This window comes from Procambarus clarkii, chromosome 53 (genome assembly GCF_040958095.1).
Source record: "Procambarus clarkii isolate CNS0578487 chromosome 53, FALCON_Pclarkii_2.0, whole genome shotgun sequence".
Classification (NCBI taxonomy): Eukaryota; Metazoa; Arthropoda; class Malacostraca; order Decapoda; family Cambaridae; genus Procambarus; species Procambarus clarkii.
In genome coordinates, this window is record NC_091202.1 from 17,842,935 (window position 1) to 17,870,084 (window position 27,150).

The 27,150-nt window shown below is 44.7% G+C and overlaps 1 protein-coding gene and 1 long non-coding RNA gene across 5 annotated transcripts in view; one reads left to right on the forward strand and one right to left on the reverse strand.

The window, feature by feature from the left end:
* The window catches only part of LOC138352347 (uncharacterized), a 237,992-nt gene that overhangs the window by 143,200 nt on the left and 67,642 nt on the right, over window positions 1-27,150 (forward strand). The window lies entirely within an intron of this gene.
* Window positions 1-27,150, reverse strand: part of LOC123748644 (potassium channel subfamily K member 1) — a 193,779-nt gene that overhangs the window by 98,471 nt on the left and 68,158 nt on the right. The window contains exons 7-8 of one of the 3 annotated variants that reach the window (XM_069304729.1): window positions 20,084-20,228; window positions 10,494-18,418 (exon numbers count right to left, since the gene is read on the reverse strand). In XM_069304729.1, coding sequence (XP_069160830.1) covers window positions 18,036-18,418; window positions 20,084-20,228 — 528 coding nt within the window. In that variant the 3' untranslated portion in view covers window positions 10,494-18,035. Of the gene's footprint in view, window positions 1-10,493; window positions 18,419-18,514; window positions 19,780-20,083; window positions 20,229-27,150 lie in introns of those variants that run through there. The other 2 variants (XM_069304731.1, XM_069304730.1) reach the window with 2 other exon arrangements.

Here is a 27,150-nt window from a genome sequence, read left to right on the forward strand (position 1 = left end):
TGAAGTATAGAACTTTAGAACACTTTCCCACCAGGAGACTCGAACCCTAGCCAGCACAGAAGCCTTCCAGCAACTGGCATAACAGGTACGCCTTAACCCGCTCCACCACCCGCTCAGACCCTTAAAAGAGATGGTAATTTCGGAGTATTTAAATACACCAAAGATCACCACCTCCCAAGAGCACTAGAGCAAGTGAGGGGTCATTTAGACGTTAATTTCATCAAGTCCCTGTTAATATGGGAAGACACAGTGTCTATGCTTAAGGCACAACTCTCCTAAACACGAGAGTGAAGTATAGAACTTTAGAACACTTTCCCACCAGGAGACTCGAACCCTAGCCAGCACAGAAGCCTTCCAGCAACTGGCATAACAGGTACGCCTTAACCCGCTCCACCACCCGCTCAGACCCTTAAAAGAGATGGTAATTTCGGAGTATTTAAATACACCAAAGATCACCACCTCCCAAGAGCACTAGAGCAAGTGAGGGGTCATTTAGACGTTAATTTCATCAAGTCCCTGTTAATATGGGAAGACACAGTGTCTATGCTTAAGGCACAACTCTCCTAAACACGAGAGTGAAGTATAGAACTTTAGAACACTTTCCCACCAGGAGACTCGAACCCTAGCTAGCACAGAAGCCTTCCAGCAACTGGCATAACAGGTACGCCTTAACCCGCTCCACCTCCACTCCGAAATTACCATCTCTTTTAAGGGTCTGAGCGGGTGGTGGAGCGGGTTAAGGCGTACCTGTTATGCCAGTTGCTGGAAGGCTTCTGTGCTGGCTAGGGTTCGAGTCTCCTGGTGGGAAAGTGTTCTAAAGTTATATATATATATATATATATATATATATATAAATTGTTGCAAGTCGAGCAACAAATATTTTACATTGAACAACAAATGAGATTGGAAAAGCAGTATTGCCACCTCTGCTATACAGAAAAAAATAGACCCCAGACACACCCTATGGGTAGTAATGGACCCTCATACCGACACTATGAGGGGTAGTGGACCCCATAATAACACTATGGGCGGTAGTGGGCACTATACAAACACTATGGGCGGTAGTTGACTTCATAGCGACCCTGTGGGCGGTAGTGGACCCCCTGCCGACCCTGTGGGCGCCAGTGGACCCCATACCGACCCTGTGGGCGGCAGTGGACCCCTACCGACCCTGTCGACGCCCTACCGACCCTGTGGGCGGTAGTGGACCCCAAACCGACCCTGTGGGTGGCAGTGGACCCCATACCGACCCTGTGGGTGGCAGTGAACCCCCTACCGACCCTGTGAGCGGCAGTTGACCCCCTACCAACCCTGTGGGCGGTAGTGGACCCCCTACCGACCCTGTGAGCGGCAGTTGACCCCCTACCAACCCTGTGGGCGGTAGTGGACCCTTTACCAACCCTGTGGGCGGCAGTGGACTCTATATACTAATCCTGTGGGCGATACTGGACCCTATACTCATCCTGTGGGCGGCAATGGACGCTATACACATCCAGTGGGTGCTATTGGACCCCATACTTATTCTGTGGGTGGTTGGAGCCCCATACCCATCCTGTGGGTGATAGTGGATGCCATACTCATCCTGTGGGTGGTATTGGACCCCATACCCATCATGTGGGTGGTTGTGAGCCCCATATCCATCCTGTCGGTGGTAGTGGACGCCATACATATCCAGTGGATGGTATTGGACCCCATTCCTTTCCTGTGGGTGGAAGTGATCCCCAAGTTTGCAGTAGTTTACCCCATAAACATTCCAACATAACATCGTTTTCTGTTAGCGTTCCTACAAAACATACTTTAAAGATTTTTAAAGCGCAAACTATGGTATATAATATTGATTGGTGAAGCACTGTTATTCTATGTAATAATTTTTAGTGCTTATTATAATTTACTAAGAACAACAAATATTTCTCAAAACAAAACTACGAGCCTTCAATAGGATGTAGCTGATCTGTAATATTCTAAGAGCATGGACAATAGTAGGTAAATTTCACAACCCATGTGGGACATGAAAACTACAATTTTCCTTATAATTGAACCAATCACGAATATTCTGCTATCTATGTTGATGGACAGGTACTGTGAGACGTAAATTGGTACGTGAGGAAGAGTTTGGGCCTTGGTAAAAAAGGTAACTGGAAATATATCACATATGTACTAAATCATATTCAACATATTGACTTTAAGCATTAAGTCATATATGTGCTGTCTTGTGTGAGAACGGGTTGAAATAGAGATATATATAGATTAAAACAGGAATCCACTATATATTAAGCAAGGAAGGCAATGCAAATAATCTAGAAAATAGTTTTAATTTTCACAGAAGACTCATATTTTTCAACATAGGACATAAGAACATGAATGCAGGCAACTGCAGAAGGCCTATTGGCCCATGTGAGGCAGCTCCTATTTATATCCACCCAATCCCATTCATATATGTCTAATTTAAGAACATAGGATATACTCAATGAGGAGTCACAATAACGTGGCTGAAAAAGTTGACCAAACCACACACTAGAAAGTGAAGAGACGACGACGTTTCGTTTATGCCTGGACCATTATCAAGCCGCTTGTGTGACTGACTTATGTGACCAAACCACACAATCGACTTGATAATGGTCTAGGACGGACCGAAACGTCGTCGCCTCTTCACTTTCTAGGGTGTGGTTTGAACATAAGAACATAAGAACAAAGTTAACTGCAGAAGGCGTATTGGCCCATACGAGGCAGCTGCTATTCTATAACCATCCAATCCCACTCATATACTTGTCCAACCCGCGCTTGAAACAATGGAGGAACACCACCTCCACCACGTTACGCGGCAATTGGTTCCACAAATCAACAACCCTGTTACTTAACCAGTATTTACCCAAGTCTTTCCTAAATCTAAACTTATCCAATTTATACCCATTGTTTCGTGTTCTGTCTTGTGTTGATATTTTTAATACCCTATTAATATCCCCCCTGTTATGTCCATTCATCCACTTGTAAACCTCTATCATGTGACCCCTAACTCTTCGCCTTTCCAGTGAATGCAACTTAAGCTTTGTTAATCTTTCTTCATATGAAAGATTTCTAATTTGGGGAATTAACTTAGTCATCCTACGTTGGACACGTTCAAGTGAATTTATATCCATTCTATAATACGGCGACCAAAACTGAACTGCATAATCTAAATGGGGCCTAACTAGAGCAAGATATAGCTTAAGAACCACACCAGGTGTCTTGTTACTAACGCTTCGATTAATAAATCCCAGTGTCCTATTCGCCTTATTACGAACATTCATGCATTGATCCTTTTGTTTTAAATTCTTACTAATCATAACTCCCAGATCCCTTTCGCAATCCGACTTCGCAATCTCAACACCATTTAGCTCGTATCTTGTAACTCTATCATCATTTCCTAGGCTCAGAATTTTACATTTATCAGCATTAAACTGCATTTGCCAATCATTTGACCATTTCAAAACCCTATCTAGATCAACTTGAAGTGATAGTGAGTCCTCCTGCGAATTAATTTCCCTACCGATTTTCGTATCATCGGCAAATTTGCAAATGTTGCTACTCAAACCTGAATCTAAATCATTTATATATATATTATAAACAACAGAGGTCCCAGGACAGAGCCCTGAGGTACTCCACTAACAACATTATCCCACTCTGACTTAACCCCATTTATACTAACTCTCTGTTTCCTTTGGAATAGCCATGCCCTAATCCAAGTTAATATAGCACCCCCAATACCATGAGCTTCTATTTTTTTAATTAGTCTTTCATGTGGCACTGTATCAAAAGCTTTGCTAAAGTCAAGGTACACAACATCACAATCCTTACCACTATCAACTGCCTCAACTATGCTGGAATAAAAAGTTAGCAAATTTGTTAAACATGAACGGCCATTTGTAAAACCATGTTGCAACTCATTTATTAATTTATGTTTTTCAAGATGGAGACGAATTGTATTTGCAATTATTGATTCAAGTAACTTTCCCACAATAGACGTTAGGCTAATTGGCCGATAGTTTGACGCAAGTGATCTATTTCCTTTCTTAAAAATTGGTACCACATTAGCTACCTTCCATGACTCTGGCACTCTGCCTGACTCTATTGATTTATTAAATATGGTAGACAGTGGCTCGGAAAGCTCCCCTTTGCATTCTGTAAGCACCCTGGCAAACACTTCATCCGGCTCTGGGGATTTGTTTGGTTTTAGTTTTTCTAATTGTTTAATTACATCCTCCCTGGTAACTGCTAAACTAGTCAACCTGTCCTCATCCCCACCCACACAGACTTGTTCGGCTGAAGGCATATTGTTAAGTTCTTCTTTAGTAAATACAGATATAAAATATTTGTTAAAAATACTACTCGCCTCCTTGTCATTATCCGTTATTTGACCTGTCTCAGATTTTAATGGACCTATCCTTTCCCTAGTCTTAGTTCGATATAACTGAAAAAAACCTTTAGGATTTGACTTTGCTTGCTCTGCTATGCGAACTTCATAGTTTCTTTTTGCTTTCCTAATCTCTTTTTTAACATTTCTAACCAGTTGCATGAATTCCTGTTCTAACCTGACTTCCCCATTCTTAATCCTTTTGTACCAAGCTCTCTTGTTACCTATAAGGTTCTTTAAATTATTTGTTATCCACTTTGGGTCATTAGTATTCGACCTATTCAATTTGTATGGTATACTACGTTCCTGTGCTTTGTTTAGAATATTCTTAAATAAGTTATATATTAAATCCACATCGAAATCCCCTTTTACGTCACCTATCGCTGGGTTCATGTCTCGCTCTAAGACCGGCCAACACCCCATACCCAAGAGTTTCCAATCTATTTGACCCAAAAAATTTCTTAGGCTATTAAAATCAGCTTTTCGAAAATCTAGCACTTTAACAGAATTTTCTCCTACAGGTCTATTCCATTCTATGCTAAATCTGATTACTTTGTGATCACTGTTCCCTAACTCACTCCCTATTTCGATGTCATTAATTTGTGTTTCCTTGTTAGTTAACACTAAATCTAAAATATTATTTTCCCGCGTTGGTTCCTTAATGTGTTGCGTAAGAAAGCAATCGTCAATTAATTCTAGAAAATCTTTTGCTTCACTATTCCCTGTTTTGTTCACCCAGTTTATTCCACTAAAATTAAAGTCACACATGACATAAATACTGTTAGATCTAGATGCTCTAGATATTTCATTCCATAGATGCTTTGCTTCCATTCTGTCTAAATTTGGTGGCCTATATATACTCCTATTATAATATTATTTGCTTTTTCGTTTAATTCTATCCAAATAGTTTCTGTGTGGCTCAGTTTTGATTCCCTCTTTGAGACTACATTTCAAATTGTCCCTAACATATATGGCTACTCCCCCTCCTCGTCTAATATATCTATCTGTGTGAAATAGTTTAAATCCATTTATCTGATATTCAGCTAATAGTTCTCTATTTTCTACGTTCATCCACGTTTCGGTAAGTGCAATAATATCTATTTTTTCTGTGCAGACAAGAGCATTTAATTCATTAATTTTATTTCTTAGACTTCTACTGTTAGTATAATATATCCTAAGTGAATTGTTATTTTGAGGCCCTTTTCTTTCCATGATCATTTTGCTAATTCTTTTCTCCCACGAACTCATACTTTTATTACCTCTTTCCTCCAAATCAATTCCCATACCACTATCTACTAACAGTTTAAACCCAAACAAACACCTCTAACCACTGGTTCCAACGAGTTCGCAACAGCAACAACCCCAGCTCTCGATAGATGCACCCCATCACGAGCATACATTTCATTTCTTCGATAGAAGTGTTCCCAGTTGTCTATGAAAGATATTGCATTTGATTTGCAATATCTTTCCAGCCGGCAATTGACACCAATTGCCCTCGATATCCATTCATTTCCCACTCCCTTTCTTGGAAGAATCCCACATATGATCGGGATTCCTCCCTTGCTCCTAACTAATTCAATGGCTGCCCTAAATCTCTGTATTAGTTCCTCACTCCTAACTCGCCCAACATCATTACCCCCTGCACTAATACAAATAATGGGTTTGTTCCCATTTCCCGTCATAATATCATTCATGTTTTCAACAATATCACCAATTCCAGCTCCCGGATAGCAAACCCTTAATCTGTTCCCCCTATCTCTGGCACAAAACGTTCTGTCTAAATACCTCACCTGGGAATCTCCCACAACCAAAATTCGCTTCGGTACCGCCCTGACTTTCTGAGCAGCCTGAGGGGCATGCGCTCCGCCGTTCCTCGCTGCAGGCGCACTACAGCACTCGTCCTCCAACACGGCAAATGAATTTGCCGTCCTTAGGGCGTCTGTAGGCGGCCTTGTCAAGGTCTTCTTAAGACCCCTGTCTTTCACTACTCTCCACAATGAGGTCTCGCCAACACTGGTCTCCTCCTTCGTTTCCTCTCGAAGTCTCAGCCGTCGTACCTCCTCCTGCAGGGAATCCATCTCTGCTCTCAGAGCTCCAACCAAACTCACCAAATCATTAACTAATCTTTCCGTTTGGAAGAATCCTTATGTTTGGTCAACATAAGATATGTCTAACCTAAGAACATAAGAATAAAGGTAACTGCAGAAGGCCTATTAGCTCATACGAGACAGCTCCAATTTTAACCACCCAATCCCACGGTTGAAATTATCATGGGACCCCACTTTCACCACGTTATGCAGTAATTGGTTCTTCAATCAACAACCCCATTACCGAATCAGTATTTACCCCAGGTCTTTCCTAAATCTAAACTTTTCAAATTTATACCCCATTCTTTCGGGTTCTGCGTCGAGTTTATTCTTTTAATGCCCTATTAATATCCCCCTTTTTTATGACCATTCATCCACTTGTACACCTCTATCATGTCACTCATAATTCATCGCTTTTCTAAAGAATATAATTTAAGTTGTGTCAATCTTTCTTCATATGACATGTTTCTAATTTGGGGGGATTATCGTTGTAATCCTTCGCTGGATGCGTTCTAGTGAATTTATATCCATTCAATGGTGCGGCAACTAAAACTGAATTGCATAATCTATATCGGGCCTAACCAGAGCAAGACATAGCTGAAGAACAACACGAGGTGTCTTATTAGTAACGCTTCGATTAATAAATCCCAGTGCTCTATTTGCCTTATTACGAACAGTTATGCATATATATTTTGGTTTTAAATCCTTACTAATCATAACTCCCAGATCCCTTTCGCAGTCCGACTTTGCAATCTCAACACCATCTATATCGAATCTTGTAACTCTATCATCATTTCCTAACCTTAAAATCTTACAATTGTCAGCATTAAACTGCATTATCAGTTATCTGACCTTTCTCAGTTTTTAAAGGACCTATTCTTTCCCTAATCATTGTTTGGTCTAACTGAAAAAAACTTTAGGATTTGTCTTGCCCTGTTATGCAAATTTCATAGTTTATTTTTGCTCTCCTTATCTCCTCTTTAACATTTCTAACCAATTGGAGGAATTCTTGTTCTAAACTAACTTCCCAATTCTTAATCCTTTTGTACCAAGCTCTCTATCTACCTATAAGGTTCTACAGATTCTTTGTTGTCAATTTCGGGTCAATATTATTCGATATATTCAATTTGTATGGTATACTACGTTCCTGTGCTTTGCTTAGAATATTTCTAAATAAGTTATATTTTGAACCCACATAGAAATCCCTTTTTACATCACCCATCGCTTGGTTCACGTCGTGCTCCAAGACCGGTCCACCTCCAGATCTCAGGACTTTCTAATCTATTTCACCCAAAGTATTTCTTAGACCACTTAAATCAGCTTTTCGAAAATCTGGCACTTGAACAAAATTTTATCCTACAAATCTATTCCCTTCCATGCTAAATTTGATTTCTTTGTGATCACTGTTCGTTAGCTCCCTTTCTATTTTGATGGTATTAACTTGCATTAACCTGTTGGTTAACACTAAGTCTAAAATATTATTTTCACGTGTTGGTTCCTTAATGTGTTGCTTAAGGAAGCAATCTTCAATTAATTCTAATCTTCTATTTCATTATTCCCTGTTCTGTTAAGCCAGTTTATTCTACTGAAAGTGAAGTCACCCATGACTCAAATACTGTTTGACCTTGATTTACCAGATATTTCATCGCATAGATTCTTTGCTTGCAATTTGTCTAAGTTTGGTGGCCTGTATATAACTCGTATTATAAGATTTTTACCTTTTTCATTTAATTCTTGCCAAATACTTTCTATGTGTTGCTTAGTTTTGATTCCCTCGTTCAGACTACGTTTCATATTTTCCCTAACATAAATGGGAAATCCCCCCTCCTCGTCTAAAATATCTATCTGTAACAAATAGTTTAAATTCGTTTATTTGATATTCAACTAATAGTTCTCTGTTCTCTACATTCATCTATGTTTCGGTAAGTGCAATAATATCTATTGTTTCTGTGCAGACAAGATCATTTAAATCGTTTATTTTGTTTCTAGTGTTCGTGTAATATACCTTAAGTGTATTGTTATTTTGAGGCTTTTCTCCTTGTTCATTTTGCCAATTCCCCCCCCCCCCCCTACCATCACATACTTTTATTGCCTCCATTCTCCATATCAATTTCCATACCACTATCTACCAACATTTTAAACCCCACAAAACTTTCAACCTCAGTGTCAGGAGACAGATTTTTCCTGCTCTCTCTTGCACTGGATGAGGTACGAAATTGCATAGTGCACCAGTGATGTACACCGTGTCTCAACTTTCGTAATATAACTCCTTTACAGTCGTGTTGGATGTTGTTAGACAGCCCATGACATTTGCTAGCCAATGTCATTCGTGTCATTCTGATTGCTGTATCAGGTTTGTGAAGGAAATTACAGGAGGGAGTTGATTTCAGGGAAATGTTTGTACTAGTCAAGTGTAGAGGAGGAGGTTTGGGGGGTTGACGGTTGTAGGCTACCCTCCCAATCACGTGTCTACCTCGTGAGAGAGGGAGTAGCGTCGTGAGGTTGGTAAGCCATTCGCTTGGGCCTCAGGAATGCTGAACCGTGATTGGCCAAGATGCTGAGGTGTTCCGCATGGCACCCGGAGCCGTCTTGGCGCCAAAATATTATTCTTACCAGAAATGTTGCTAGAAAAGCACGTACTTTCTCGTGCTAAGGCCAAGCACTGGGAAATACCACCTGCAACGTCACTAAAGTCACGCTCATGGTTGTGCTATCTTTCCGGATGCCTTACGTAAGAATCCGGCATCGCGGGAAGGTGTATTCAACGATATTAACAGTGTGAGTTTTGTCATCTAAGCTGCGTGATCGTGAGACGCCATCTCAGAGCAAATGGACTGAGTGAGGCTGTTATGTCGTGTTAGTGACATCCGCCGTCTATCGTACCTTAGCATCAAGGTATCGCAGTGAGACGAGCTAGGGAAGGTTTCAGTGTTGGGGGAAACCTTAAATTTATAATTCCGAGGAATTAGCAGTGAACAGTGAAGGACTCTGTCATTCTCGTGTGCCGTGTAGCACCGCGTACCGTTGTACCTGTTGTACCGCTTCAGTAAGGAGGGTGTGGTATCTATTCCAACTTTGTGTGATCTGTTGTGCACGCATCCCTGGGCTGCCTTCAGTCGGCATGTCCACGCCACCTAGTCTCTGTGTGTGGAGCTAACCCCGTGGTCTAGGACCCCGGGCTCTAGCTGACCACGTGTATGAAGTAGTGAGGACGCCTCCTTCATAATCCAGCAGCAGCAGAGTGGGATTGAGGTTGACGTACTCACCTATTTGTGCTTGCGGGGGTTGAGCTTTGACTCTTTGGTCCCGCCTCTCAACTGTCAATCAACTAGCTCTATCATATCTATGTGCGTGTGTATGGCGGGCCAACGAGATTGATGTAAGTACACTGGTTCCGTTTTGGGTAATTAATCTCTGGAGCTGGTTTCGCACCCAGTGGTCCGTCTGTTCTCTGTCTCTGTGTGTATCTATATATGTATGAACACGTTGTACTGAATGGGGTGAGAATAGCTTGAGCTACCTCATCCCTTTGTGTGTATTTTACATCAATAAACTTATTTCAATTTCAGTGGTGGAGTAAAGGGATATTTACTTGTTTCCATTTTTCTGTATGCGCCGTGTATGTAATTCTATTGTAATTGATTCCCTTTTCAGCAGTGAAAATGGCAATAGGGAGGTTTCCTTGGTTATTGATAATTATTTTATTATATTGGCCAGCGCTTATTTTACTGTTGTGTTGTGGTAAAGTTGTGAATTATTGGTTGATAATTTTACTGGGGAAGTCATTTACAAGTTTTGCCGTGAGTGGCAAGGATGTACTGTGATGTACTGTGTTGTACTGTGTTGTACCGTGTGTAAACTGTAGACAAGTTGTGTCCTTGTTGGAATGCGTTGTGTACTGTGTAGGATTCCGTGAGAATTGAAGTCATTTAACATCACTGGGACTGTCGTTAATTAAGTGTGATTAACGTAAGGGGTTGACCGATCTGTCATGATCGGAGTCAATTGCGCTGTAATTAAGCTGTTGTAATTTTTTATTTTTATTTTTTATTTTTACATGCAAGCATGCAAGGGAAAAACAATAAATACAATAAAACAATAAATGAAACAATATACAACAAACAAAAAACCGTCGGCCAGAAGGACCGACAGCCCAGCACAACAATTAACACAACCGGAGAAGGTAACAATGGAGGCATGAGACACATATAGCAGGACAAAACAGTAAATAATGTACAAACAGGCAAGTACGGCAAAGAAAACAATAAAACATAGTAATATTATAAAGCATTTAGCAAGAAAAAACAAAACAAGACAATCACACCGGCCGGAAGGACCGACAACAGTGCACAACATTATGAACAACATGTAAATACACAAAAAATCACAATATATAACAAACAAACACAACACTTTAAGCACGAATGTAACACATAGGGCAAAGAAATAACACAAAAAATGAATACACGAAGAAAAACTCACACCAAACTACCTGCTACTCCCCAAAAAAAGGGGGAGGCACGGGCACAAACTACACAAGGGCAAACAAGCAGCCATAAGGGCACACAGGACAAGAGGAAACACAGAAGTCAGGAAATCAGGAGACATACTTGTCCAAAAATAAAGAAAGAAAAAACTCACACTCAGGTTCCAACGAACTGGCAACAGCAACAACCCCAGCCCTTGATAAATGCATCCCATCGCGAGCATTCACGTCATTTCTTCCACAGAATTGTTCCAATTTATCAATGAATGATATTGCATTTGATTTACAATATATGTCCAGTCGGAAATTGACACCAAGTGCCCTGGACAACCATTCATTTCCAACTCCCTTTCTTGGAAGAAACCCACATATGATCGGAATTCTTCCCACGCTCCTAACTAATTCTATGGCTGTCTTAAACCTCTATATCAGTGCCTCACTCCTAACTCGTCCTACATAATTTCCACCGGCACTGATACAAATAATGGGTTTGTTCCCATTTCCAGCCATAATATCATTCATGTTGTTAATAATGTCACCAATTCTTGCTCCCGGATAGCAAACCCTTAACCTTTTCCCCCCTATCTTTGGCACAAAAATCTCTTTCCAATGCCTCACCTGGGAATCTCCCATAAACAAAATTTCCTTAGCTTCTTCTTTTACTTTGTGAGTAGCTTGAGGGACCGGCGCTCCTTTCGTTGTCTTGCCTTTCAAACGAACTGCAGTCTCTCTACAGCACTCGGCTTCCAGCACGGCGAATGAGTTTTTTTTTTTTTTTTTTATTTACATGCAAGCATGCAAGATAAAGACAATAAATACAATAAAATATCAGAGAAAACAAAAACAAAATACAGAAGCTACCGGCCAGACCGACAGCACAGGACAATAATTAGCAAAAATGGAGGAACAGCATACATCAAGACAAATTAAAGAACAAAAACAATAACAAACAAGCAAATAATGTAAGCAAAGAAACAAAAACAAACACCGGCCAGAAGGACCGACAACAAAACACATCAAAATTTAGAAAATGAAACATAACACAAGACAATGCACACACAAACAAATCATAAATATAAACAAAGGGAAAATTAAAAAGAAAACACAATACAACAAGGTAATACAAGGTAATACATGAAGAGAATACACACTCTGCAAAACACCGGCCAATCAGCGGACATACTTGCCCGGGAACAAAGCCCAGGGGAAACGCACATTGAACGCCTCCCAACGTAACCACCCCAAGGCTCTCGTACACCCACCGGGGACACCATGTCATCCGGAACCCTAGCTACAAACACTCGCAAGCAGGGGGACCCAAATGGTATCACTCCTGACGCGAGTAACTGCCACAATCCCCCACATCAAGGGAACACCCCCACCATGAAATTCCCCCAGCTCGTCATTCAGCAGTAACTCAGCAATCGCCGACCAGTGACTCGGTGGCATCACCGACGCCGGCAACACGTCCCCCAGGTCCCCAACACACACCCTCTCAAGAGGGGGCTGGACATAGGACACCACCACCGGGGCACCAGCGGCCACGGGCACACCACCAGACGACTGCAGGGAACCAGGGCGGCGCGCATCCTTCCGTAATGTCACAACCAGGCCACGCCCAGCACCAGCAACCACACCATCCCTGGGAGCGGGAGCCACCACCTCCCACTGTGGAGAATCCCCAGGCGGAGAAGGAACGGAAGGCACCCCCGAGACCTGGGCACCAGCATCAGCAGGCACATGAACCTCTGCCACCACCAACCGTGGAGACAGCGACACATCCGGGTCCACACCGTCAACACCCAAGGATCCACAGTCACCGAATTCCCCAACATCGGCCCAGGCAGACGACGAACGCCTGGAACGCTTGGGCTCCGGCCGGAGATCGTCAGAGCCGGAAGCGGACCCAAAAACACGGGTCCCACCAGCTGGACGAACCGACGCCCGACGCAGAACGGCAGTAGCCTCTACCACAGGGAAAACTGGCCCACACACAGCAGGAGGCTCCGCAGCCACCCCAGCACCCAGCACATCCGGGACCCGAGGCGAGAACACAGGGCCAGGCGCAGCAGCCGAAGACGAGGGAGAAGGCGGCGGCGCGTCACAATGATCACTAGGAAGGCCTTCAGGAGCAGCGGAGACAGTGACAGGAGCACGTAGACCATCCGATGGGACTGCAAGACCCGGAGGAGAGTCTGAAACAACCAGAGGAACGTCCGGCGACGTAGGGGGAGCCGCATTCGCTAACTGAACGCTCACCTCATCATCCCCGGAGACCTCCTCCAGAGGGAGCGGTGGGAAATCTTCTTCCCGCAACAAGTTGACTGGAGCAACCGGATCCGCAGTGCATCCGGCAGCCTGATGCCCCAACATGCCACACCGGAAACAAGTACGGGGTTGCCGGGCATAATACACCCGCACGTAGTACCCTAAAAGTCGGACAGAGGATGGAATGTCCGACCTCAGGCGCATCCCGAGGGTACGAATGTTCGTCTTCAACCCCGCATATTTTCCAGAAGACAGCTTGCGCATCCTCACACTGACGACGGAGCCAAATCTCTGGAAGAAACGCCGGAGAAGGGACTCGGGGAATTCCATGGGGGCCCCATGGACGCTCACATACGTCACGGCACCACTCCGATCAGATTTGGCCACAGAACCAGTGCCATCCAACAACTTCAAGGTACGGCCCTCGTACCGCCGGAGAAATCCACGGTACGCCTCCTCACCCACAAACTTGATGATCACCCGGCGAGTAGTCACCAGCTCAACGCCGTAGACCTCCTCGACCGGGACATGTAGCACGTCACACATGACCTGCTCAATGAGAGGATACCCTGCACGGCAGGTAAACTCCAAACCCACGGAGTTTACCCTCTCAACAGCGGGAAGATGGCCGCTCATCGTAAAAGCGCCACGTCAACACCAGGCAGGGACAGCAGGGAGGGTAAAGACACCCACCCCCTGCTGGCGAAAACTGCAACCTCCCCAAACTGCCGGAGCGGTCAGACGACACGTCTGCACCCCACGGCAGCTCAGGTGGAACTCACGGCGAATGAGTTGGAAGTTTTTAGGACACCGATAGACGGCCTTGCTAGAGTCCTCTTAAGACCCCTTGTCCTTTGCGACATTCTAAGGCGAAGACTTTCTAAGAATGATCTCCTATGTTTCCTCTTGACGTTGTTTCAGTTTTCGTAGTTCCTCCCGTAGAGAATCAAACTCTGTCCTCAGCGCTCCTCATAGTTTCATCAGTTCCTTCACTACATCTTCCATTATTACTATGATAGCACAATCGGAGCTCCAGGTTACACACCCCTCTCACTGTGAATCTCTTCGCCTGATTCACGTGAATCAGAACTGAGGACTGAGCTCATTTATATGCAGTGACTCCAGACGCTGCCTTAATTAACTGCGCTACGACATGGTTAAAAGCTACAACAATTATTTTAACCTTGTCGTAGCGCAGTCGATTAAGGCAGCGTCTGGAATGCTCTCGGACGTAGGTTCGAACCCTTGTCACGGCCCTTCTGGATTTATTCATTTGATGCATCACGCTATTGGGATTTCTGTGTGTCATACACAGTTATGTTCGAACTTCCTTATTCTAAATTCCTAGCGGAACTTCAGATATATCTAGCATTACAACTCGAAAAGGTGCAGAGGTATTCGATACTGGAAAGTAAAGGAGAAGGAAGGCTGTTCTTAAATTTGAAATAAGAGCCAAGTGTAAAAACATTTCCATGGAAGTCTGTACTAGATGAAATTGGGTAACTAATTTGTGAAGAAAACTCTGTTGACAGTCTGATTTCGGAATTTAAATTATACGAAACAGACCATAACAAATAATTTCTTAACAAGAGATCTGTTTGAGATCCTCCTAATTAACTTAAGAACAAAGAAATATAAATTAAGATCTAGTCTAGTCATTGTTACTTGTTAGTACATAGAACATTGAAACCATTATCGTTAATTATTTTCCTAAACGGATTGATAACATTTTATTTACTTCATATTCAACAATTATATTTACATTAATGTGCCTGTGATTGATAGGACAACATCTGACTTGACAATTACATTACCGCCCAGTGAGATGTATACCAGTTCTCGAATATTCTCTGAGAGTTTACTTTAGTCATATACAATGTTTCAGAATATAGTATACATTTTATTTGATTAGTAAATATTATTGTTGTCCTTGTATAACCTCTGTCCTTGTATTTCTCTGTCTCTATCTCTGGGTGTTCTTTTCTGTGTCTCTGTTTTTGGTTTGTCTTCCTCTCTCTCTCTCTCTCTCTGTCTCTGTCTCTGTCTCTGTCTCTCTCTCTCTCTCTCTCTCTCTCTCTCTCTCTCTCTCTCTCTCTCTGTCTCTGTCTCTGTCTCTCTGTCTCTGTCTCTCTGTCTCTGTCTCTCTCTCTCTGTCTCTCTCTGTCTCTCTCTCTCTGTCTCTCTCTCTCTCTGTCTCTCTCTCTCTCTGTCTCTCTCTCTCTGTCTCTCTCTCTCTCTGTCTCTCTCTCTCTCTCTCTCTCTCTGTCTCTCTCTCTCTCTCTCTCTGTCTCTCTCTCTCTCTGTCTCTCTCTCTCTCTGTCTCTGTCTCTCTCTCTCTGTCTCTCTCTCTCTGTCTCTCTCTGTCTCTCTCTCTCTCTGTCTGTCTCTCTCTCTGTCTCTGTCTCTCTCTCTCTGTCTCTCTCTGTCTCTCTCTCTCTGTCTCTCTCTCTCTGTCTCTCTCTCTCTGTCTCTCTCTCTCTCTGTCTCTCTCTCTCTCTCTCTGTCTCTCTCTCTCTCTGTCTCTCTCTCTCTCTGTCTCTCTCTCTTTCTGTCTCTGTCTCTCTCTCTCTCTGTCTCTCTCTCTCTCTGTCTCTCTCTCTCTCTGTCTCTCTGTCTCTCTCTCTCTCTGTCTCTCTCTCTCTCTGTCTCTCTCTGTCTCTGTCTCTCTCTGTCTCTCTCTCTCTCTGTCTCTCTCTGTCTCTCTCTCTCTGTCTCTCTCTCTCTCTCTCTCTCTCTCTCTCTCTCTCTCTCTCTCTCTCTCTCTCTCTCTAGGGAGCCGGTCGGCCGAGCGGACAGCACACTGGGCTTGTGATCCTGTGGTCCCGGGTTCGATCCCGGGCGCCGGCGAGAAACAATGGGCAGAGTTTCTTTCACCCTATGCCCCTGTTACCTAGCAGTAAAATAGGTACCTGGGTGTTAGTCAGCTGTCACGGGCTGCTTCCTGGGGTTGGAGGCCTGGTCGAGGACCGGGCCGCGGGGACACTAAAGCCCCGAAATCATCTCAAGATAACTTCAAGATAACCTCTCTCTCCCTCTCTCTCTCTCTCTCTCTCTCTCTCTCTCTCTCTCTCTCTCTCTCTCTCTCTCTCTCTCTCTCTCTCTCTCTCTCCCTCCCCCCATGTGGTCTGTGGGCCATTATCTGGAGGCCCACGTGTTTCTGTCTGTTTATCTCTGTCCATCTCTATTTCTGTTTGCATCGTTAGCTGTTTGAATGTCTTCCTCTGTATGCCTGTTTGTCTGTCTGTCTCCATATGCCTCTCTGTATGTCTGTCGGTCACTGCATGCCTTTCTGTCTGCTTTTCTGTCTTTTCTCTGATTATCTCTCTCTATCACTCTATAGAATACAAATAATATAATAGTGTGCAATTGGTGTGTGTGTGAGTGGTCCGGCGATGGGAGTAGCCTAATGCTTTGCAATAAAAAAATATATAATAGCCACTCGTTTGCTTAGAGAAAAAGAAAAAAGGTTTTCTCAAGATATTGAGAGAGTCTTTGAAGCTGTTGGAGGATCATCAGGTTTATGCTGCTATGGCCAAAGTATGAATAGCATAAATATTTTGTTAATTTTCCTGAGATCAGTGAATACTAGTGTATAATAGTAAAAGAAAATAAATTTGTTTTGGTATTTTTGCTTTTTAAATATTTAGCCAGGTGATGCCAGCAGGCTCTATCAAAAATTGTCATTGGGTAAAAATGTGACCCTGGCAAGATGTTCCCTCTTGAATTCTGGCAACCACGGCCAGTCTATGTTTGTCTTATGTTGCAGACCATTCCTCCTGCAAAGTTGGGTTAGAATAGCAACAAGAATCTGACCTCCAACCTTCAAACAGACAGACAGACCGACAGACAGACAGACCGAGAAACAGACAGACAAATAGATAAACAGACAGTCTGCCCTCATGATGTAGGTCATAAATTATTGATATTGATGTAGGTCAGTCATCACTGATATTGATGTAGGTCAGTCATCACTGATATTGATGTAGGTCAGTCATCACTGATATTGATGTAGGTCAGTCATCACTGATATTGATGTAGGTCAGTCATCACTGATATTGATGTAGGTCAGTCATCACTGATATTGATGTAGGTCAGTCATCATTGATATTGATGCAGGGCAGTCATCAATGATATTGATAGGGCAGTCATCATTGATATTGATGTAGGGCAGTCATCAATATATTGATAATGGACATTGTTGTAGGGCATCGATATTAAACGTTATTCTTGTCACTACACATATATCAAGATATTCGTGTGAAAAAACACAGATTGTAAAAATAATGGTAGTCCATTTTCAGCATACAGAACTTCACTAAACAGAAAATTTCCTTTTAACAGTTAAGCATAAATGCACTACTGAAATATATCAGAGAAAGTATTCAACTATCAGTACAATCAGTTGTCCTACCATAAAGGATTTTAATTATGGTAGGACAAATATCCCAAAGAAAACTCGACTTTGTGATGTAACATAGGGAACACTTACAGATTGCCAATAGAAATTGTTAGTTCTAAGAGAAGACCCCATAAGGCACTGAAATCCTTACTGGTTGCCACCTCCAAATGTTTTCATACCATACGGCTTTCTGTTTTTTTCCTCTTCCTCTTCTCAAGTTCTTCCTATTCTTTTGACTCTTCGACATCTGAATAATTGCAAAATAGTTCTTCTAAAGCTGCTTCATGTTTTTTCTTCCTTGAGTCGACGAATTGGTGTGTGAAGTGTTATTTTCTTAGATAACCGTTTGTCGAAGCTGCGTTCTAGCAGAGGTGCAAACTTCCTATGATGCATCGTAGTGGTAAGTCATGGATGAGGGATGGTTCGAGAGCTGGATGGAGAGTTTACATCATCTTGAATCAAGATGCGGCTATCATTGGAATTTTGTGCTATCACTTCATCTTCAATTGATTTAATAAGAACAACCAGGCTAAGTACCTCCCGAAGTGATAGAGAAACTTCTTTTGGCTGACGTTGTACAAAATCTTGAGACTGGGCAGCCTTGCTTAAACCAGACCGATCTTGATTCAAGACACTAGACAAGGTTTTTGATGTTTCATGATCATTTATAGAGGGAGCAATTACACTTGTGATTGATGGGACAATATCTGCCCTGATTATTACATTAACGGCCAAAAGTTGGGATAAAGTAATAGTTTGATCTTCTTCACTTCGTGAATTACACTTGTCTGTAAAAAATACAGTTCCGTCAGAAATTATGTTTTCAAGTATCTTAATCCTTAATGATAACAGAATAATGTAACAGATGTAAGAAAATGCAGTCAATTAAATAGGATCGAATATCATTTAATCTCATTATTTGAACATTTAAATCCCTTAATATTTTATGCATCTTTTAAGTAATATATAGTATTTGAAACAATTCAGGGCAAAAGCTTCACATTATATTAATGCATTAATAAAAGCTGATTTTTCCATTAAAATTCCCACATGAATTAATGTTTGTCAATGTTAATTTCATTTATGTTGATATTAAACAGTAAGACAGATATGCGTTGATGAATGTGACAACTGAACTATAAAATAAAATTTGAGGTTTAATTTCCTTACTACCATAAATCTAGAACAAAATATATCATCATCAGTAATTGAGTCTCTGCTGTTTTAAAATGCACATCTTACGTTGATATAGGAATTGAGAAAACTGCGCCTAAAATCAAACAGAAGTTTTAATGTTGCAGACATATTTTCCAGTATTAATGCTACAATAGTGTCAAAAGGCAGGTTACACGTGCATTATATTGATATATCCTTCCAAATGTTCTCATATCCATGTCTTCCGACATTATTGCCATGCAGTATTCCTTTGGGCCTCTGTTGACTTATTTTCCTAGTCTGGATCAACAACATGCTGAGTCCTTATAGATCTCCAGCGGCCTGTTATCTTAGCTTGCATCAACAACGTGCGGTGTTCTTATAGGTCTCCTGGGGCCGGTTATCCTAGACTTCATCAACAACATGCAGTGTCCTTATATGCTTCCAGGGGGGTCTGTTATCCTATCATGCATCAGCATTATGCAGTCTCCTTATAGATCTAAGGGGCTTGTTATCCAACCCTTCATCAACACCATGCAGTCTCCTTATAGGTCTCCAGGGCTTGTTATCCTAGCCTGCATCAATACCATGCAGTCTCCTTATAGATCTCCAGGGGCCTGTTATCATAGCCTGCATCAACACTATGCAGTCTCCTTATAGGTCTCCAGGAGCCTGTTATCCTAGCCTACATCAACACCATGCAGTCTCCTTAAAGGTCTCCAGGGGCCTGTTATCCTAGCCTGCATCCAGGGTTAACCTGTTGACCTTTCCAGGGACCTGCATCAATACCATGCAGTCTCTTATAGGTCTCCAAGGGCTTGTTATCCAAGCCTAAAACAACACAATGCAGTTTCCTTATAGGTCTCTGGGGGATTGTTATCCAAGATCGCATCAACACAATGCAGTCTCCTTACAGGTCTCAAAGGATTGTTATCCTAGCCTGCATCAACCCATGCAGTCTCCTTATAGGTCTCGGTGAGCTTGTTTTCCTAACCTGCAACAATACCATGCAGTTTCCTTATGGATGTTCTGGGGTTTGGTCATAACATTCAGACATTTAATTTACTAATGATAGTGCTACTGTAAAAGCAACTGAACTTCTAATATTCAAATTCTTTACTATCAGTATAATTGTTACAGCATATTTCAGTTTAGGTCTGATAGCAGTTTTATAGTTATGGAACCATGCGTGTCAAACAATTTCAGAAATTTATACACATCGTGATTAAGTATATTGTAATATAAAGTCCTTGTCAAAATTGTACGTACAATTAAGAGAAGAATTAAGAGGTTCTGACCTTGGACAGTTGGTATGATTTTGTGTTCGTGGAATGTTCTCCTTGGGTCGAGGACGTCTGCCACTGCCAATATAAGGGCTACCATTTCTGGGTCACTTGCTAGTTCATCTTTATGCTTAACTTCATGGACCCTCTGTGATACTACCTGTTGATTATAATATAATCTATGAAGAAAAGCATGACGGTCTAATAAGTTCAATAATTTTTTTTCAATTCATCATTTATTTATTTAGTACAGAATTCATTTGTACAGAGTACCAGCTCTGGTTGCGTTTGTAAGAACCCTCAGCCTCGAAGAAAAGGACATGCAGTACCCGGGAGAGCTTTGTGGGGCTTTAGCGGGCGCTCACGTATTGTTTTCTCCTACCACCCCTTTACATTTACTGTTGTTTGATTTTATTTAAAAGTTTATTACACAAAATGGGTTACAACATTACAAAGAGGTTCAAAATCAGTTATCATAGACAGTCGAGTGCTTCCAGCTGCTAAGATGGTGGAGATGGTCTCTTGCTGTTAAATTAGCTTAGAACCCAGAATTTTAAAACAAACTAATGACTGTTTTACCCCAGGCACCAAGTGTGTCTGTGGCAATGGGCACAAAATTATAGCTGTGATTCAGATCTCTTCGAGACCTGGCTAATTTCCTGTGGGTGGCAGCACCACCCGGTTGTGCAGCACTGAAGTCAATGTAGCTGTTAGTCAGGGTTGATACACACGTGCAGTCCCACACCAACTGCTTGCCATTCTTCCAGGGGTTCACTGGGCTCCAGTCTTGGGCCACCAACAGGCTCATCAGGGTTACAGGGGAACAGGTTAGAGGGCTCTCTCTCAGCTCGACAACCAGCTGTGGTATGTCATATGCCGCTTAATGATGCTATATGCACATTATTTGAGCTTCAGTAACACTACAGAAAATTTTGCCATATCAAAATTACAGTCAAGATTCATCAATTGCAGATCAAAAATGTATATAGTTCATTATCAAGTCACATCATTTTGAAAAAAAGATAAAAGAATAATACAAATATATCAGCTTATGGTCTGGGCTGAATACTTTAATCATCATTCAATTTCCCACGCTAAGAAAATTGCACATAAATTAATTGTTATTCTTGAGACGCATTAACTGGTATATCTGCTGCAAAACACTCATATAATTAATACGGAAATTGAATGAACTGCAACATGCGGAAATAGGACATGCGAATTAAATTATATTCTACTGCTTCAAAGAACTGAAACGTTCCAGTGACCACAGTTGGTTGCAAGTGATTGATGCAAAGTACTGATTGTTGCTGAAAATTTATGAATTTCCAAATAAATTACAAATTAGTCTAGAATATTATTGAAAATAACAAATAATCCATGTAATAACAGCATTTAACACTGAAAATAAATGTGTATAAAGGAATTTGGTAATGAATTCCAAACTAGGAATCGTCTATGACGTAAATGTATTATGTTCGCTTTACGTAAGGATGTATAAACATTTTTAAATACACAACACGTCTGTAATGTTATTTTGAAACACCAAATTTGTACAAAACAATTTGTTATCTAATACAATACATTGTCGATGTTTAAACTGAGATTTCAGCATTTAAATATATCAATATAGATCAACATTATACAAATGTGACATGGTCTGTCCTCTGGAGTGATGCGAGCAGCTGCCACGTCAACATGTGGGAGCAGCTGCCACGTCACGTGCGAGGAGCCGCCACGTCAACATGGGCAAGCAGCCGCCACGTCAACATAGGCAAGCAGCCGCCACGTCAACATGAGCAAGCAGCCGCCACGTCAACATGGGCAAGCAGCCGCCACGTCAACATGAGCAAGCATCCGCCACGTCAACATGGGCAAGCAGTCACCACGTCAGCATGGGCAAGAAGCCACGTCAACATGGACAAGCACCTGCCACGTCAACATGGGCAAGCAGCCGCCACGTCAACATGGGCAAGCAGCCGCCACGTCAACATGGGCAACTAGCCGCCACGTCAACATAGGCAAGCAGCCGCCACGTCAACATGGGCAAGCAGCCGCCACGTCAACATGGGCAAGCAGCCGCCACGTCAACATGGGCAAGCAGCCGCCACGTCAACATGCTCAAGAAGCCGCTACGTCAACATGAGCAAGCACTTGCCACGTCAACATGGGCAAGCACTTGCCACGTCAACATGGGCAAGCAGATGCCACGTCAACATGGGCAAGCAGATGCCACGTCAACATGGGCAAGCAGATGCCACGTCAACATGGGCAAGCAGATGCCACGTCAACATGGGCAAGCAGCCGCCACGTCAACATGGGCAAGCAGCCGCCACGTCAACAAGGGCAAGCAGCCGCCACGTCAACATGGGCAAGCAGCCGCCACGTCAACATGGCCAAGAAGCCGCTACGTCAACATGAGCAAGCAGCCGCCACGTCAACATGGGCAAGCAGATGCCACGTCAACATGGGCAAGCAGCCCCCACGTCAACATGGGCAAGCAGCCCCCCACGTCAACATGGGCAAGCAGCCGCCACGTCAACAAGGGCAAGCAGCCGCCACGTCAACAAGGGCAAGCAGCCGCCACGTCAACAAGGGCAAGCAGCCGCCACGTCAACAAGGGCAAGCAGCCGCCACGTCAACAAGGGCAAGCAGCCGCCACGTCAACATGGGCAAGCATCCACCACGTCAAAATGGGCAAGCAGCCCCCACGTCAACATGAACAAGCAGCCGCCACGTCAACACGGGCAAGCAGCCGCCACGTCAACACGGGCAAGCAGCCGCCACGTCAACACGGGCAAGCAGCCGCCACGTCAACACGGGCAAGCAGCCGCCACGTCAACACGGGCAAGCAGCCCCCACGTCAACACGGGCAAGCAGCCCCCACGTCAACAAGGGCAAGCAGCCCCCACGTCAACATGGGCAACTAGCCGCCACGTCAACATGAACAAGCAGCCGCCACGTCAACAAGGGCAAGCAGTCCCTACGTCAACATGGGCAACTAGCCGCCACGTCAACATGGGCAAGCAGCCGCCACGTCAACATTTTTTTTATATAAAAAATCAGAATACAAATCAAAATACAAAATCATAAGACAAACACAAATCAAAAAAAGAATAGAACAATAATACATAAATAGCACATGAAAGAGACAAAGAACATTAAGTAATGAAAAAAAAAAAACACAGACACACACACACATAACACAGGGACAGGAATACAAAACACCCCGATAAACAAAAGGGGAGGAGAATAAAGCATAACCCCAAACCCCACACAGAGTAACGCAAAATACATATGAGGCATGCACCAGAAACAGAGGAACAAAGAAGCACACATACCATAAATAACATAAAAGGCACAAAGCATACAACTAACACAGGGCAAACAAAAAGGCACAAAGCACCCAACTAACACAGAGCAAACAAAAAGGCACACGCAGGAGCCATGTAAAGAATAAAAGCCGCACCCACTCACAAACACACCAAGACAAAACACACAACCACAGGAGCAAACACAACAGAAACGAAACAACCACACACACACCAAGCCCAACCTCCGCCGAGGAGGCCCATCGGAGGGCCGGGGATCGAAGACGAACCGGAACAAGACCCACCCACCCAACCTACGACCAGTCACCCAAAAGCATCCCCACGAACATACACACCAGTAAACCAACCACAAAAATCCCCCGGAAAAGCACGCTGCAGCCACCACCAGGTGTACCACAAGTGGCCTCTCAAAAACTCCAAAACCCTATCAACCCCATAACCCTCCCTCCGACCAACCCACACACAATACACATAGTCAGCCATAAGAAGACATAACGTATTCCGCACCCGGCGAGAGCCCTGCGGAAAAGACAAAAACAAAAACTGCAAAAACCCACCCCTATACCCCGGCCCACAAACCATAGCCAACACATCCCGAGACCAATCAAGCAAACCACTTAACCATTCACAAAAATAGAAAACATGCAACTGAGTCTCGGGCAACCCACAGCCGCGAGAAACACAGAGTCAACTGGCAAAGCGGAGGGACCAGCAACAGACGTAGAGACAGGGACAACAGGGTAAGACACCTCTCCTAGTGCGTCCAGAGCCCGGTTCCACAGAGGGCCCCCCCTCCGGCAAAAGCGGAAAATCATCCCCATGGAACACCGATGGGTCTGCCGCGCGAGGGGCACGGCCAGCAGCAGCGAAATGTCCCACCTCACCACACCGGAAGCAGGAGCGAGTCTGACCCTGGTAAAACACACGCACATAAAATCCATACACAACCACCCAGGAGGGAATAGCCCCGCCCCAGGAGACTGCATGCGCAAAGTACGCGCACCCATACAGAGCCCCTTCAGTCGCCCACTATGCAGACAGGTATGACGGTGCCCCACCACTTCACCATACCGACGGAACACAGAGCACAGCTCATCCTCAGGAAACTGCACCGGCGCACCATGGACACTTACAAACGTCAGGGGTTCCCACGGATCTGAGACCTCCACCGTCACAGCAGAATCCGGAAGTACATGCGTCTGCGTACCCCAGCGGCGCACAAATAGTTGATACACACTCGCCGAGGAGAACGTCACCGCCACCCAGGTAGGAGAAAGCTTCTCTAAACCATAAAGATCAGGGTACTCCACTTTCAGAACGTCCATTAGGGCAACCTCCATTAAGGGCCAGTCAACGGACGCCGAGAAATCAAGCCGGGCGGTGTCGACCCTGCGAACATGGCCACCACTAGCCGATGCCATAACACCCTCCAAGCCCCGGCCAATGGCCGCACCACACCGTCAACAAGACGACCACCACGCAGCAGCTACAGGTCAACACTGACAGCCCGGGCCGAATGTCAGCGCCCTCCGGTAGCAGAGCGGCGAATCCCTCCACGTCAACATGGGCAAGCAGCCACCACGTCAACATGGGCAAGCAGCCGCCACGTCAACATGGGCAAGCAGCCGCCACGTCAACATGGGCCAAGCAGCCGCCACGTCAACATAGGCTACTCTCGCTCTCCTGCAGCAATATAGAGGAGATATAAAAAATTTTTTACTACTACTTTTTATTCATGTGGAGTTCCACTGGGGCTGCCGAGTGGTGTGGACGTGTCGTTTGCCCACTCCGGCAGTTTTGGGGTGGTTGCCATTTTCGCGGGCAGGGGGTGTGGGTGTCTGTACCCTCCCTGCTGTTCCTGGTGGTGGTGTCTATGATGGGCTGCCCTATTCCGGCTGTCGTGAGGATAAACTCCATAGGATTGGAGTTTACTGGCTGTGCTGGTTACCCGTTGGTGGACATGGTCTTGAGTGACATGCTCCGAGTCCCGGTCCAGGATGTGTTTCGTGTTGAGCTGGTCACTGCTCGCCGTGTCATCATCAAGTTTGTGGGTGAGGAGGTGTACAGTGAATTTCTCCGGAAGTACGAGGGACGTACTTTGCAGCTGCAGGACGGCGTAGGGTCTGTGACCATTTCGGACCGTAGTGGAGCTGTGACTTATGTAAGTGCCCATGGCGCCCCCATGGAGTTTCCTGAGGATCTCCTGCAGCGATTCTTCCAGAGGTACAACTCCGTCGTCAGTGTGCGGATGAACTCGCTATCATCTGCCATGTATTCCGGTGTGAAGACCAACATTCGGACCCTCGGGATGCGACTGAGGTCGGATGTTCCGTCTTCTGTCCGGCTGTTAGGGTACAACGTGCGGGTGTTTTATGCATGTCAACCCCGTACTTGTTTCCAGTGTGGGCTATTGGGGCATCAGGCTGCCGGGTGTACTGCTGATCCGGTCGCTCCAGTGAATTTGTTCCGTGAGGAGGATTTCCCGCCGCTCCCTCTGGAGGAGGATGCGGGGGGTGAGGAGGCGAGCATCCCATTCGCTGCTGAGGCTCTCCCAGCGTCGCCCGACGTTCCTCCCGGTTGTCGCAGACCCTCCACCGGGTGTTGCGGTGCCGTCTGATGTTCCTCCTGATCGTGTCTCTGGCCCTGCCGCTCCCGTGGACCTTCCTGGTAATCTCTGTGAGGCGTCGCCGTCTGCTTCCTCGTCTTCGGCTGTGGAACCTGGCCCTGCGTCCTCCCCTTGGGTCCCTCCTGTGCTGGGTGCTGGGGTGGCTGCGGTGCCTCCTGTTGTGTATGGTCTGGTTCCCCCTGTGGTAGAGGCTGCTGCCGTTCTGCGTCGGGCGTCGGTTCGTCCGGCTAGTGGTGCCCGTGTTTCTGGGTCAGCTTCCGGCTCTGACGATATTCGGCCGGAGCCCTAACGTTCCAGGTGTTCATCGTCCGCCTGGGCCGATGTTGGGGATTTTAGTGACTGTGGATCCTCGGATGTGGACAGTGTGGGTCCGAATGTGCCGTTGGCTCCACAGTTAGTGGAGGTGGAGGTCCACGTGCCTGCTGGTAACGGTGGCTGTGTCTCGTGTGCGCCTTCTGCTCCTCTACTGGAGGGCTCACCACGGTGGGGGGTGGTGGCTTCCTCTGCCAGGGATGGTGGGGATGCTGGTGCTGGGCGTGGCCTGGTGGTGACGGTGTGCCCGTGGCTGCTGGTGCCCCTGTGGTGGTGTCCTCTATATGGGTCCGTGCTCGGAGGATGTTCATTGGGGACCTGGAGGACTTGATGCCGGAGATTGAGGTGCTGCAGGGTCACTGGAAGAGGATTGCTATGTTACCGTTATACGAGGAGCCGCGGTACTTTCGTGAAGAGTCTACCTTCATGTGGGAGCATGTGCCGATCACTCGCCTCCGGTGTAATACCATTTGGATCCCCTGTTTGCAGATATTTGTTGCCAGGGTTCCGTATGAGATGGCGTCCCGGTGGATGGTCTCGACCCTTGGCAGTGGTTGCAATGGGAGGCGTACAATGTATGGTTCCCTCAGAGCTTATTTCCGGAAAAGTATGTCTACTGATTTCCTAAATTCTGTGTTTCCTCTTGTCCTGTGTGCCCTTATGGCTGCTTGTTTGTCCTCGTGTAGTTTGTGCCCGTGCCTCCCCCTTTGTTTGGGGAGTAGCAGGTAGTTTGGTGTGAGTTTTTCTTTGTGTGTTAGTTTTTTGTGTTATGTCTTTGCCCTGTGTGTTATATTCATGCTTTAAGTGGTGTG